The sequence below is a fragment of the Ochotona princeps genome, chromosome 2 (assembly GCF_030435755.1).
Source record: "Ochotona princeps isolate mOchPri1 chromosome 2, mOchPri1.hap1, whole genome shotgun sequence".
Lineage (NCBI taxonomy): Eukaryota > Metazoa > Chordata > Mammalia > Lagomorpha > Ochotonidae > Ochotona > Ochotona princeps.
This window is the reverse complement of record NC_080833.1, coordinates 33,744,531-33,759,163: the sequence shown is the minus strand read 5'-3', so window position 1 is coordinate 33,759,163 and position 14,633 is coordinate 33,744,531. Positions and strand designations below refer to the sequence as shown.

Genomic DNA, 14,633 nt, shown 5'->3' with positions numbered 1-14,633 from the left:
AGCAGCAGAAGATAGCCCAAGTACCTAGGCCCTTGCTACCCTCTTGGGAGACCTGTGTGAAGTTTCTGGCTTTGACATGGCCAAGTGGCCACTTGGGGAGTGAACTAGCAGATGGAAGAGCTCTCTGTGTCCCCCTATCTGTCACTCTGCCTTTCAAAGAAAAATATCTAAATAAATCTGACAAAAAAAAATTAAAAAACGATGTATATTCAACCAGCAGGGACACAGGCCCAAGGCTAGTGGAGGCTGCCAAAGTGATGGCCATAGGCAAAGGGGTAGGTACCGCGGCTGGGAACGGAGAGTGAGGCATGGGGAGGTGCCAGCCCATGGAAGGCAGGAGCCCCTGGGGACAGGAGCCTATATGCGGTCAGGGGACCCACCACAGATCTTTGCCAATATGCACACAGAAATCCCCAAATCTGGTACCAGCACCAGGACCCAGGAATAGGCATGGAAAAGTGTCAGCATCTGTTGTATGGTGTGTGGGGTGTTGAGGGATGCGGCAGTGGACAAAACGCTCCACAGGGAAGCAGCTGTTGCCCTCAGCCCCAGCTTCTGTTCTCAGACCCTCATGGCCCTGACCCAAGGGTCTGGGTGTGCAGACACAGGTCCTCTCTCCCTGGTGGTCAGATGGCCTCACTGTCAACTTGAGCTGGGGAAACAGACTTTGGAGGTTTTGAAGGTCACACAGTGGAAAGTTAAACTTGAACCTGGGGTTTTCTGAGTCTAGCATATGCTTTTACCGCTAGGTCACTGGACCCTGCCTATATGTGATAGCTCATGTGGGAGGAACCTGTTTATCTCCCAGCATTTGCAGGTAAGGCCTAAGGGAACACTACCCTTGTCCCTGTTGGACTGAGGGATTGAAGGGAGGACCTTTCAAAGAAGTCAAGCCATAACTGAGGTCCCTTGGAAAAAAAGGGAGAGTTAAGACTGGGTCCAGCTCCCAACCTCACAGGAAGTGTCTCCATCTCCGGCCTGCCTGGGACAGGGGGCTGCTCCACTGGGGCCCACAGGATCCTTTGTGTGGGGCCAGCCGGGAGGGTTGGGGCAGCAGGGTTTGCCCTCCAGGGCAGGGTTCAACGGGTCTCCACAATTCAGACTGGCAATGGATGAGTCCACAGGAGGGAATGGCCGAGAGTGGATGTGTGTGGTGGCCAGTGGTTGTCAGGGAGGGCCAGAGCTGGAGATGGTCGGGATGGGGATGGGGAGGTGACGGACTGGACGGGATGGAGTGGAGGTGACGGCAGTGGCGTGGCGTGGCGAGATGCACGGACAGCATTCTTACCTCTGATTGGTGAACCACCTGGTGAGGTAATACGAACGCAAATAAGATCAGAGAGAAGCATTAGTACAGAGGAAGGAGAGTCAGATAAAACCAAACACGAGAGAGGAACTGCCATCCACAAAGACCAAGGCCTGGGCCTGGCCGATGCGGCAACATGTGGGCCGAGCACCCCAGCTCATAGGCTCTGCTGAGCAGGATCAGGAGTGGGCCAGGCTTCCTGTAGATGCCACTGGCTAGGGTCAATGGAGAGGAAATGTGAAGAAACGGAATAGTAACCCCTCCCCCCATGGAGGGATCTCCCAAACCCCACAGTAAGATTTCAAAGCAAAGCACTTACCAACAAAACCAGTGTATCTAAGCAGACAGGAGATGGGGCTACTGAGGAGGGCTCGGACTAGGGCTCCTACCAACAAACACCCTGGCCCCGTCAGTGGTTCATTGGGCAGGGGAGACAGCAGGACTTGGTAAAACCCACTTACTACACCAAGGGTGCAATAACCACTGAGCCTCCCACAGCTGTCTGGCAGGGGTGGATGCCTGCCTGTCTGGGAATCAGCAGCCTCAAGGCCAGGCCCACCCCAAGGGTCTGGTTGGCTTCCCTCCTGACACGAGCCTCCTGCGAGGCTTGGGCCACTCCTCCTCCAGAGGGGGCGAAGCACCTGTGGATGTACTGGGTGCAGTCCTCTCTCCCTAGCCGTGCTATGTTCTCCGCTGAGGAAGAGTGTGCAGAGAGTCGAGCACCACCCAGCTCTGTAATACCCACCCAGGGGAACGCACCGGCTCTGCATACACAGAGGCTAAGAAGCATCAGGCACTTTGCCTGAAACTGGGACATGGATCCGATCAGACCTGTTCAGCTTCCGGCCTCCCTAGTGCAGACATGGAGGCTGGGGAAGGGGATGAGGTGGGTGTAAGTGAGGGGCATTGGGGAGGAATCATCAGCAATTGTTCTAGCATGGTCCTAGGGCCATCCATAAGGTCCACACTATTGTCACGGAACTACGAAAATGACGTGCCTTATCCACATGCTCTCATGCACACACCACAGCTTCCCTGGGGACATGTGACGCATGGCATCGTAATGGGCCAAACACCGATAATGAGAATCTAGCTGCCTCCTACTAAACCCCAAATTAAAGAGATTTGTAAAACAACGTTCTCACGGCACAGTTTCTTTTTCAGAAAATATAATTTTCACTTAAAAATGTTATTGATGTGAACACGTAATGGGTTTTAAAAACTTATGTTAAAGCAGATTAGCAAATATTAAAAACTCTGCCGTCTCACCGTCTAAGACGGCCAAGAGTAATAGGTAGAACTCATTCATGGCAAGTTCTCTGAAGTTTGCAGAGGATCCTGACACCTCGGAGCTGACAGCCATTGACCTATACCTCTGTACCAGGCCAGGGCCTGCCGGGGGAACCAGCCCGACAAGGCACCCACAACTCCAGGCAGCCTCGGTTCTGCCACACACACACCTCTGGCCCTCTCAAGTCGGCAGCCTTCACCGTGTAGAACAAGCATGCCTTGCACACCCAGGCCATAAGTGGGAGCATGAAGATCCTGGAAACTGTCGAGGTCAAGAGCTCTTTTTAGCACCCAGGGGTGGCTCTGAGTCCCACTCAAAGATCGGTCTGCTTGTGACTAAGTCTGCGTTTTCTTCAAGTGTGGCCATGACTCTGGGGCCCCCAGTAGGGCTCAGGTTCAAAAGCTCCAGAGGTTGTGGCCGTGACAAGCAAAAGGACAGGGGGGGCCAGTATATTGGCTCAACAGGCTAATCCTCCATTGCCAAGTGGTATCGCACATGCATTATGGTTCATACCCCAACTGTTCCACTTCCCATCCAGCTCCCTGCTTATGGTCCAGGAAGGCAGTGGAGAATGGCTAAAAGCCTTGTGACCCTGCATCCACACGGCAGACCTAGAAGAAGCTCCTGGCTTCAGACAATTCAACTCTGACTGTTGTGGTCATTTGGGGAATGAACCAGCTGAAGGAAGAGCTTTCTCTGCCTCTTCTTCTCTCTGTAAATCTGCCTTTCCAATAAAAAATAAATTGTGGGCCCAGTGTGGTAACCTAGTGGCTAAAGTCCTTGCCTTGCACACTCCAGGATCCCATATTGGTGCTGGTTTGTGTCCTAGCAGCCTTTCTTCCCATCCAGCTCCCTGTCTGTGGCCTGGGAAAGTAGTCAAAGATGGCCTGGGGCCTTGAGACCCTGTACCCACGTGGGGGACCCGGAAGAAGTTCCTGTCTTTGGATTGGCTCAGCTCCAGTCATTGTGACCACTTGGGGATTGAAAGCAGCAGACGAAGATATTCCTCTGTCTCTCCTCCTCTCTGTATATCTGACCTTGTAAAATAAATAAAGCAAATCTAAAAAAAGTTTTTAATAATAAAAAAGGGAAAGGGCTGTGCAGCAGGGTCCACATAGGGGCTGGCACATACTGTGGAGGCCTATTGTCTATTTCTTGCTCAACTGCTCAGGTCTGGTCAGACACTGTGGCAAGGTGAGCACTCCATATGGGTTTGAGTCCTGGTTACTCCACTTCTGATCCAGTTCCCTGCTAATCCTCCTGGGAGAGCAGCAGAGATTGGCTCAAGTGCTTGGGTCCCTGCATCAAATGTGGGAGACCAGGACAGAAGCTCCTGTGTTAGTGGTGGCCATTTGATGAAAGGTAAGCCAGAGGTCTGGAGAGGGTGGTACTGTGCAACTCCTGGGCCCTAGTAGGGTCCAGCCACTCCCCAGGTCCTGCTGTGACCTCACAGGGAAGCTCCCAGACTATTGGTCTCCACGTGTGACCCCAGATGACTCCTTTAAGTCAGCTGTAAAGTGGGCAAGATCATCCCAGCAAGTCCTATTTCTTAGGGCTATGGGGGAGTTGCAACAAAGCATGGGAGAGCACTTTGTCCGCTGTCAGCGACGTGGAAACTATGCAGGTCCCTGCACACAGCCGAGTGCTCAGGGGCCTGAGTCCACCCCATGATGGGACGTGCCTGTAAAACTCACACAGAACAGCCTCAGCTTTCACCCTTCTAAATGGGCAGAGGCTACTAGAGTCGAGGGTCACAGATCAGGGTCAGACAGGGAGGGAGGAGGTTATTGCGTCAAGGCAGAAGCGGGTGACGAAGGCCCTTCAGGAGCTTGTACTGGGCCATGGCTCTTAGGTCACAGCTTCCAGCTGGCAGGGAAGGTGACCAAGTGAGGTTGAGCTTGGGAAGAATGGGGAGAAGTGGATGTCAGTCTGGGAGGACAAGAGGACATGATCAAGTTCATGAACTCAATTACTCCACTAGGGCTCAGAGAATGTTCTTACGGCTGGGCTTGTGTTGGGTTGGGTTTAGTACCAGGTCCTCCCTGCAAGGGGTGCCCAGATGAAGTGGGATGGGTCCTGGAGGAGTACTCTGAGGCTCTGATGATAGAAACTTTCAAGCCAAGGAACAAGAAGGGGAGCAGAGGGCCAGGAGGAGGGTGAGGCTGGAACTGAGCAGCTCTAGGGGAGAGGGGCATCAGCAGGTGGCAGGAACAGCTCCCCTCCACTCCTGGGTCCCTGCTGGGGGTGATCAACTCAGCTTGGGCTTCTGCTGTCTCCCTTACTCCTTGCTGTGTCCCTAAGGACAAGAACATTGATGCTGTAAGCAGCCAGGTAACATGGGCCACGGGGCCGGCAAGCATGCACCTGGGACCCGAGGAAGCAGAGCTGCAGATGCCAGCAAGGGACACGCCACAAGGATGCCACCATGAAGGCACTGAGGCACCACAGAGGCCGACGAAGTGTGGGAGAGATGTGGACAGAAAGCTCTGACCAGGACAGAAGACAGACTTTTGCAGAGATACAGCACCAGGCCTCAGCAGCAGAGAAGGACCAAGGTGAGGGCAGTGTGGCGCATAAACCGAGGCATTCGGCCCCTGCCTGGAGTAAGAGGGCTGGAAGTGGGCTTGAACAATCCAGGTTGGAAGACTGTCATGCGTGGACAGGGGGTCAAAAGTTGTGTGGGAAGGAGGCGGCTACTCCTGCCGGTCGGCGGGGGAGGGGACACCCAGAGGGCAGTTGGACAGCTGCACCTAAAGCTCAGGCAAAGGCAGATCCTACTGGGTCAAGGGCAGTACTCCCACAGGCAGAGGAAGCCATACTGCAGGGAAAGCGGGACAGAGTCAGAATGCGGCAGGGACACAGAGGGCCCCACAATGCAGTGGCAGGGACGGGGTGGCACAGGCCCGGCACATGGCAAATACTTGATGACTGAATGCATCAAACAGGGCAGCTTCCCAGCACCACTGCCCACCACAGCCAGTCTGGCTGCCTGGGTGACCTATCGGAGAAGCGCAGGGGAGCCAAACCAAGCCAGCTGCCGTGCAGTGCTGGGCAGCGGCCACGAACACTGCCGGACCGTTTCCTGCCTTGATTATGGTTGTTTTAATTAACTGCACTACAGCTGCCTCCATCTTGTTGAGTTTTAATTAAATTAAATGAGCTAACACTTCGTGGGCTGTCTCAGGCGGCCGTGGCTGGGGCCAGAATCCTGTCCTGCTGGGCGACTCTTCTCTCCATCCTCTCCCTGGGCACTGGCTGGTAGGGGGATGGGGCAGGATGCCTGAAGGGGGCTGGCGGGGAGGGTCTGGCACTGCAGGGTCTGGCGGGCGTCTGCAAGGTCCCAAGAGGGTAACATCACTTCCTCCTTTTCCATGTTGACATCACGGCTGACAGGCAGCAGGGGCTCTGGCTGGCACTGCCCATTCGCCTGCAGCCCACCATCCCGCAGCCAGCAGGACTTCTGGGGCAAGGTCTACGGGTCCAGCCCACACTGGCGGCAGACACAGAATGGAATCCAGCTGACTCCAAGCTCCCTTTACGCCAGCTCCGTTCCCACAAAATCGGAATCAATTATCCTGGCAGGAGCCTCCCGGGCAGATCGATCAACCGGGCGACACCTCCTGCCTGGTCACAGCGGCATCCTTGATCCCAAGGGCTTCAAGCCGGCTCCGCTGAGGCATCCAGAGGAGGCAAGTGGCTCTGGGGGTCCAAGGGACACACAGCAAGTCCCCCTGCTTGGTTCTGTACCCCTAGGGCACAGCCTTGGGAAGTCCGAGGAATCAGGAGAGCAAGCTAAGCTCTTCTGTGTGCAGAAGCAAACAGGGGGTGTCGTGCAGGCCCCATCCTTGACCAGGTGTGGGGACAGTGGAGGGCTGATCCCCACAAGCACCTTGGCAGAACTCTCGCTAGTAGTCAAGTCTGACAACCCCAACAGAGGAGGAGGCTCTCAGGTCGTGCCCCTCCCTGGCCTGGGGCAAGATGTCTGGCCCATGGGTCTAGAGGGAAGCCCCCAGACAACAGGGACTCAGAGGGGCAGGGTTCTGGCAGCATGCCTCTTGTAAGGTCGGGTGGCCTCTTGGGCCTTGAGCTCTGCTCACCTGAACGCAGCTGCTTGATGCGGCCATTGCTCACGGTGGGGTCCACAGGCAGGAAGTCTTTGAACCAAGAGATCTCTGGGTCTGGGTTTCCACCTGCTGCACACAGCATAGTCGCTGTGCGGGCCTTCTCCACCACCTTCAGCTGTGGCCCCATGTCGATGGTGGGGAAGCCAGAAGGCAGCTGCTCCTCTGCAGACAGAATGGACACATCAGTGCTGACCCAGCCCTGCCCAGCACATCCCTGTGGGCAGCTGCCCTCTCACCCCACCCACTGATGCCCAGATGGGCAGGGATCCTTTACTCTCCTCCACCCTGTCTAAAGGCTGCCCCTCCCAAGAGGATCCCTGGCAGAGCAGGGGGCTGCAATAGGTCCCACCCTGGCCCTGTCTGGGAAGGGGCAGGCTTAAGGAGTGCCTTAGACCAAAGACATCAGCGTTTATTGCTCTGGGCCCTGGGAAGAACAAGGATCAATGCTCTGCCAGTCACAGCAGAAAGCACTGCGCAGACACCAGGCCACGGGGCCCTAGGTGTACTGTGACACCCACAGCCATCACCTGTGCCCTGATCCACGTGCGCGCACACGCACAGCAGTCCCTCCACACCTGCTTGCATCCAGCCTTTAGCTACCCCATGACAGGGTCTGGGCTTCAGCCTGGTACCCCTGCTCCACCAAAACCCACTTTCTTCCTGGGGCCTGACTCCAGTCTTGCCCATTTCTGAATATGTAGATGCTAAGGAAATAAAAAAGCCCGGGAGGGGAGGCCAAACAACTTTTCTCTCCTGGCTTCTCAAGGGCTGTAGCCCCAGGAAATCCCTTTTGAGTGGCGACAGGGACAAGTGTCAGTACAGCCTGCTTCCTTGCACTCCTGCAGTGGCCCCAACAGCTGCCTGCTCCTTGCCCCTTGGGAGCAATGAGGCACCAGGCTATAGACTGGTGAAGACAGGTAGGACTTGTGTCTCCACCAGCTCTGGGGGGCCTGGTGTGGGGGCTGCCACTGTTATCCATGCCTCTGCTTTGGTCTATGCACAGGGTTCCTGTGCCCAACCTGTGAGGCATCCATAGGACCATAACCGATCTTGCACCCGTGCTGCTAGAGAGCACCTGACACAGAATCTGTACCTAAGGCAGATCAGTGGACACAAGTGTGGCTACTCAAGGCTGAACCACCGGGCAGACAGGTACTGGAGCTGGGACCTAGGTCTCCTTGCCATCCTAGGCTGTTGAGAGGCTCTCTCTACTGGGACCAAGCTGTCAAGTGTTTGTAAGAACCTGCAGAATTTGTCCACTGATGTGGATGCCAGGTAAAATGGGGGCAGCTGTCCTTTGTCTACCTCCCTGCAGGAAGCTGGGCTCCATGGTGGGGGTGACCAATGCTACTGTACACCTCCCCACCCCTGCAGCAGGCCCAGCACAAGTCGAGCATGTGAAAACATTTGCTGAGGTCAGGCTCTTATGCCGGGGGTGAAGCACCTGGCATACTCAGCGGGAAGGGAGGAAAGGTTTGGCAGAGCAAGACATCCCTGGAGACACTGAGAAATCCAGGGGAGCGATTAAGGGGCAAGGAAGCTGGAGGAGCCAGGCAAGGGGCAAGACCCCTCCAGCCCCTGGGAGCTGCTGCTGGACCCCAGCTGCCAGACCTTCCCAAAGAGAGAAGGGACAGGTACTGAAGTGGGGCGGCAGGATCTGCAGCACGGCTGTACGTGTCCCGGCTTGCAGCCCCATCCATAAATTCTGGATGTAAACCCAGCATTTCCTTGGCTGTAAATATGATCCCACAGCGCCCTGACTTTCAACTTGGATTTTAAAAAAGAAAACGTTAAACAGCAGCAAGAGAACAGAGGGAGGCGGGGAATGAAAAGGACTAGGAATGCACCAAGCCAGATGATGGCTTCCTTCACCTGACAACTATGCCTTATGGGAAGGCCCCACTGGGCAGGAACTGGGGTCCAAGGCTTGCTGCCTACCCTGCCCCCCACTCATAGTCAGGGGGCACTTATGGCTGTTGGAACTATCCTGCCCACCAGGACCCCATCTGGCTGTGCTCAAACCTCACTGAAACCTGCTCAGATGTGTCCCTTCGACTCCCTCCCCGCCACGTCCCCTGTGAGCAACTGGGTGGGGACTAGAATAGGGGGAGGTGGAGAGGGGAGACCAGCTAGAATGAGAACCCAGAAGTCAGGTGGCCTCCCTATGCACCTGCGAGGTACGGACCAAGGAGAAGGAAAAACCGTATGCCTGCGGCCCTGTGTCCCAGGAATCCACTCTGAATTCCTGACACGGGGAAAGTCTTTGGGATTTATGCCAAATTAAGGACAATTAATTTTCCTCCCTCAATTATCGCACCCTCAATGGCTCTGTCCTTGGCTCAGATCATCCCTCAGGCACTGCCGCCAGAGTCTGAAACCGGTGAGTGTGAAGAGCTGTCTGTAAAACAGCGGGACCCAAAGCCATTCCCTTGTGCCAAGCAGGATTCCAGGCTGCGCTTCCAAGGCTGCTGTCCTGACAGCCGGGTGAGGGGAAGTGGGCCTCACAGGAAGGCAAAGACCCCCTTGGGAGCAACCCATGGCTGCCTGGCACAGTCCCTTAGAATCACCCAGGGGCCTAGCACCTTTACCCGCAGCCAAGAACAGCTGCCGACCACAAGCACTGAGCATGGGGGTGTCAACAGCCCTACCCACCCCCAGAACATCCCCAAAGTACCCACAGGGCCTGGACTGCTGGGGCTGACATCATACCAACACCCCAAAACCATCAAGCACTGGGAAAGCAAGAATAGGAGGGATAACAGGTTACAAGGCATTTACTTTGGTCCAGGTCCTGCCTTGACCAAATGACTTAATCTTCACCTAAACCTTAGGAGATCCACTAGTGCACAAGGCTTAAGAAGGGTCAGAACCTTGCTCAAGGTCACGCAGGTAAAGGGGAGGTGGGGTTTGGACAATCCCAGGTGGAAGGACTGCTGCTCTTGGGAAACACCTGTAGGGAGGGCAGGGGATTGAGAGAGGTGTGGGGGAAAGCTCCCCTGTGACGCTCCCCTGCCAGCTGGGGGCGCGGTTCAGGGTTCCACACAGACCCCAGCCCAAACTCGGGGGAGCCTGGATTTACCCCAAAAGGAGCCCCAGTGTCCTCACATGTGCACACCTGAAGGCTTGCACCCACAGTCCACCACCGGGAAGTAGCCGTTACTCCCAGGTCCCTCAAAATGCGCTTGGTGGTGACTGAGGGCAGTCAGCACAAGAGGGGAGAGAGGGGCCCATCCCCCTTCCAGGCCACCAGTAACCATGGCGACGGCGGAGAGGCGGGCGCCGCGGCGGCGGCAGGGTTGCGCGTGTCCGTGTGGAGTGCGCGCATCCGCGGTCGACTGGGCGCCGCCCTTCCCACCCCGGCTTGGGCGGAGCAGCTGCGACCCTCCCCGCTCCGCCTGCTGCCTGCCCAGGACCCTGCTAGGGCAACTCCAGGGAACCCTCCCCTTAGGCTTTCCCACTCCACATAACAGTACACCTGACCCCCACCAGGTGCCCAGCAGAGTGCGGGGAGACCCCATATCTGCTGCTACAGCCTCACGCAGTGTCCATGGTATCTGTCTTCCCGGGCCAATCTCTGATAAGATGATCCCTGGACACAAAGGGAAGTCAGGGATGAGGAAGCAGGGGGTGCCCGGTGGTAGGAGTCTGCGCATTCACTCGTGCACAGGTAGCACGCACATTCCCCATAGTTTGCCCACAAAGATCTGTGCACACTTGCAGCGGGGGCACATGTGTCCATGAACCTCTCCTTCCTCTGAACGTTGCAGTGGGCGACCTGTCCCCTCCCCTGCATAGGCAGAGGAAGATGATGGCGTGTAGAGGGGGCAGAGTGGGGCTGGGAGAGTGAGGCTGAAGTGGCTGAGGTCCTGTAGTGAAGCCCACTGGTTTGACTGCCCACCTGCTTGCTATCTTGGTCGTTTCCAGGAAGAAGTGAAACACTGGAGAAAGGAGGAGAAGGGGAGCAGGGTGGAGGGCAGCAGCAGGGCGGGTCAGATGGGCACTGGGGCATATGTGGGGTACTGACAGGAGAGGCAGGAGGATGGCCCAGAGCAGTGACCAGGTGGAGCCGCGGAGGCCCCCTTTAAGCACACAAGAGGCTCTTTGTCCAGCTCAGCCTGGGATGCCTGAGGCACAGTCTGAGCCATAGGGAGGGGGCTATACCATGAGGATGCTGACAGATGGAGACGCTGCTCAGGGCAGGGTCCCAGGGTACCCAGCAGCATCTGCCAGCACACCCTTCTCCCCTGTGCGACACGCGCAGGCACACAACACAGGCTCCCTGAGGGGGGGCAGTGATGTAAGTCTGACCCCTTTCCCTATGTGTGAGTGGTAGGTCTGGCCTCACCCTGTCTCTGATCACAGATACTCCAGATCCACCATGGAGAAACAGGTGCAAAAATAGAAACCTCTGTGTGTGTGTGCACGGATGGGCACCTGCAGTGACATGTACCTGTGGACGCAATGAAAGCACAGCCAGAGGGGGACACGCACACATGGAAGCACACATAGGCGGTCGTGTAATGTCAGAGACATGCATGTGCTGAGACATGTGCCCCCCTGGAGCCACATGCAGGGACAGAGATACATGAAGGAGCCTCTTGGGTGGCAGTGCCCTTCAGGCACTCCCAGGAAGCCAAGGTCCTGGTGTGTGAGCCAGCTCCACCCTGGGCGACAGGGCAGAAGGCCCCCCAGAGCCATGAGCTCCCACTCTCCTAGAGAGCCGGGCTTCCAGGCAGAAAGCGGAGCCCAGAGAGCCTTGGGCCCATCTCCCTTCGCAGCTTTCAGTCTCAATTTTCAGCTGTTTTTCCAAGAGAAAACTCCCACCTCTTCCAGCACTCAGATTTCATCAAACTTGGCATCTTAAAAGCCTGTTTTGTTTTTGAATCTCAGCTGTTTGGGGCCTGTCGGCAGCCGGGCCTCCCCCTCTCAGTCACCGCCCCGCCCTGGGCTTCCCTGGCGCTCTGCATGGCCCTACTGAACCTGGGGTAGAGAGGCCTTGCCACCACCTCCCTGCCGAAGGCAGGGCTGCAGGGGGCCATGTCCCCAGTGGAAGATGCCCAATCCACATCAGCCTGCGGGCTCGGGGCTGGACTTTCCTCCTGGGGTTCCCCCACCCCACTTCTATATAGAGACTCTTCCCGTCCATTCAGGCACTGCTTCCAGCCACTCCAGCCCATGGACAAGCCTGCCTCCCACTCTCTCCTCAGCCCCCTGCAGCCCAGCTGCCACCCACACTGCTGCCGTGGCTCACTCACCAAGGTCAGTGATGACTCCACAGAGCTAAATCCAAAGGATGCTGCCGGCACTTGCCTGGCCGCCACCCTGCCCCGCGTACCATTTCCCCTCCTCCTCCACACACTCCTTTTCTTGACTTCCACATCCTGGCACGGGCCTGGCTTCCCTCCTCTCTTGGGAATCTCCTCCCAATGCCAAGACTCAGCTCGAGCCCTGTCTCTGATCTTGGCTCTGGCTCCCTGGAATCTGCCATTCCTCAGCTTTCGCAGCACCATCCCCAGACGTCCCCTCTGGAGTGCCAGGCAAATGTACTTGGGCCTCGCAGACTCCCCACCCCCACCCTGATGCATACAGAAGCCCAATTCCACAGATTTCTAGCGGGACAATCAGCTTGTCCCTTCAAGCCCCTATCTGAGTCTTGGAAAACAATTTCACCATCTACCTAGCCCCACAGGGTGTTGACCCCTCCCCAACCCCACAGGGGGCTGGGCAGGCCACACTACTTCTATTCTGCTTCTGATCTGTTCCCCTCATTGACCCCACCTCCAAGCCCAGGTCCTGTTCACTGATCTGGGCATACCTCACTCTGCATCCACAGGGGCCTCTTTAGAAGCTAAAGGTTGATCATGTTACCCCCAACCTCACCCCAAACAAAGTCATCTCCTGGAAAATAAGGATAGAAAAAGTACACCCATGGGGATGCTGAAAATTCCAACTTGGTGGACTGTTCTGGATCTGATGGCTCCACTGTGGTCCTGAGAGTGACCAGGGAAAAAGGAATGAGCAAAGAGGCCATGTACACACAGCAGATCCGGGGAGCACCATCCAAGGCCAAGGGAAGAGGGAAGAGGACTGCCCAGCCTCCAGGATGACCCATTCAGAAGGTAGTCAGACCAGAACCAAGACAGATGGGGGATCCCAGATACCAACCAACCCAGACTCCAACCTTCAAAGGTCCCCTGTCAGTGGCTGTCTATCTGATAGCTCTCTTGTCCTCATGTCCGGGGCCTACAACCTCCTGTGGCCATGGCAGGGCTGGGGTCGGGGATGGAGGAGGACAAGTCACACAGACCCTGGCTGCTGCATGACTGAGCTGCCGGGAAAGGGACAGAGGCTGGCCTGGGGCCCTCTTGATGTTTTCTGAGGCTGCTAGCAAGGTACGTAGCAGGCTCAGCTTCTGCAAAACCAGTCTGTCTGTCACCTTGGTTCCCAGGCAGACAACAGAAAGGGGGCACATCCTGCCACGTGTGAAGCAACTTCTCATCTCTCAACGTCAGACCTGGACCCAGTCGTTCTGTGGGTGGAGGCCACAGACAGGCCTGGGGCAGGGAGCAAGGTGGAGCAGGGAGAGATGACTCCCTGGCAGAAGACACACCCATCCAGCCCAACCTAGGACACAATAGGATGTGGTCCTAGGTTGCTTATAGGGCCTCTGTCCCTAGGCCTGTTTTTAAAGGGACTGGGGAATGGGCTCTAGAAGTCCTTTATCACCCACAGGTCTCAAAGCCTTCCAAAGTCAAAGCTACTGTGCAACCAGGTCCACACAACCCTGACCAGCTCCCTGTCTGGCCTCTTACCATGCACCGGCCAAATGGCTTCTCCTTGAGACTCCGCCCCAGGGCAGTCAACGCCAGACCCTCCATAGAGCCACCTAGGTTTCTGGGTCTGGGCGACATGCTTATGTGGACACAAAGGTCAAGTGGGAGCATGTGGCACAGAGCCTTGGTGCCACAGGTCTTGGTGGGGAAAAGAGAGAAAGAAGACACAGTCCCCCAAGATCTTCCTAAGACAGGTCTGGGCAGGACCCTCACCTAGTGTATCCTGCCCCCTGGCCTGGCTGCCAGATGCTGAGGAGCTCGTGCAGGTGCTGAGAGTAGCTGAGCCCAATCATACTGTCCCTTGTCTCTTTGTGTCCAGCTGCCCTGGCTGGCCACCAGCTTCAGGAACGGCTCTTCAGGGGGCCTCAGAGATAATGAGCTTAGACACAGCACTTCTGACCCCACTGGTTCAGCATAGGCGACTTCCTGCACACGCCCCTCCACTTAGCTCATAAGGTGCAGAGCACCTGCAGTACAGTCCCATTGTACTGCTGCACCTGCGTGCACGCATCCCCCCAACACACATACTGCCTGCTGCATACAGAGCCTATAAGGTTCACACCACCTGCTGTGCACTCCGTGCCCCTCCCCCTACTGGCACCTGCATGCACACAGTCTGCTTTACACCCCCTTGTATAAGGAGCAGTGCAAGCTGCACCATACACTGCCTTACACACGGCACACAGAGCACCCACAGCACACACACCACACAGGAGCTGCTGTATCCATGATCACAAGACAAATGCCACAGCTGCTGCCAGCCTGCCAAGCCCTCACGGCCAGACCCCAAGATGAGTTGGAAACAACACATCCTTAACCCATAGCCTCTTTTCCTTCTCCTTCTCCCTGTTCCCTTCTTCCTTGTCCATCCAGATTGCCTGCCTATCCTGTCACCAGGCCCCACCCATACCTCTTGCTGGCCCCACTTCCTGCCTGGCCTGGCACCTGCTGTCCTAGACTTAGCTGCAGGCCCTTGATGCCCCCACCTCCTGGAGGAAAGGCCGGGGAATCTAGGCCTGCCTCCCCTCCCCCAGCACTCCCTCCCTTGCGAGGGAAAATGTCAGATTCCCTGTCTCAGT

The 14,633-nt window shown here is 56.5% G+C and overlaps 1 protein-coding gene across 4 annotated transcripts in view; it reads right to left on the bottom strand.

Moving 5' to 3' along the window:
* PTPRF (protein tyrosine phosphatase receptor type F) overlaps positions 1-14,633 on the bottom strand; it is a 78,713-nt gene that overhangs the window by 37,589 nt on the left and 26,491 nt on the right. For all 4 annotated transcript variants that reach the window (XM_058680033.1, XM_058680041.1, XM_058680037.1 and 1 more), the window contains exon 5: positions 6,695-6,883. In XM_058680033.1, the coding sequence (XP_058536016.1) occupies positions 6,695-6,883 (189 nt within the window). The remainder of the gene's footprint in view (positions 1-6,694; positions 6,884-14,633) is intronic.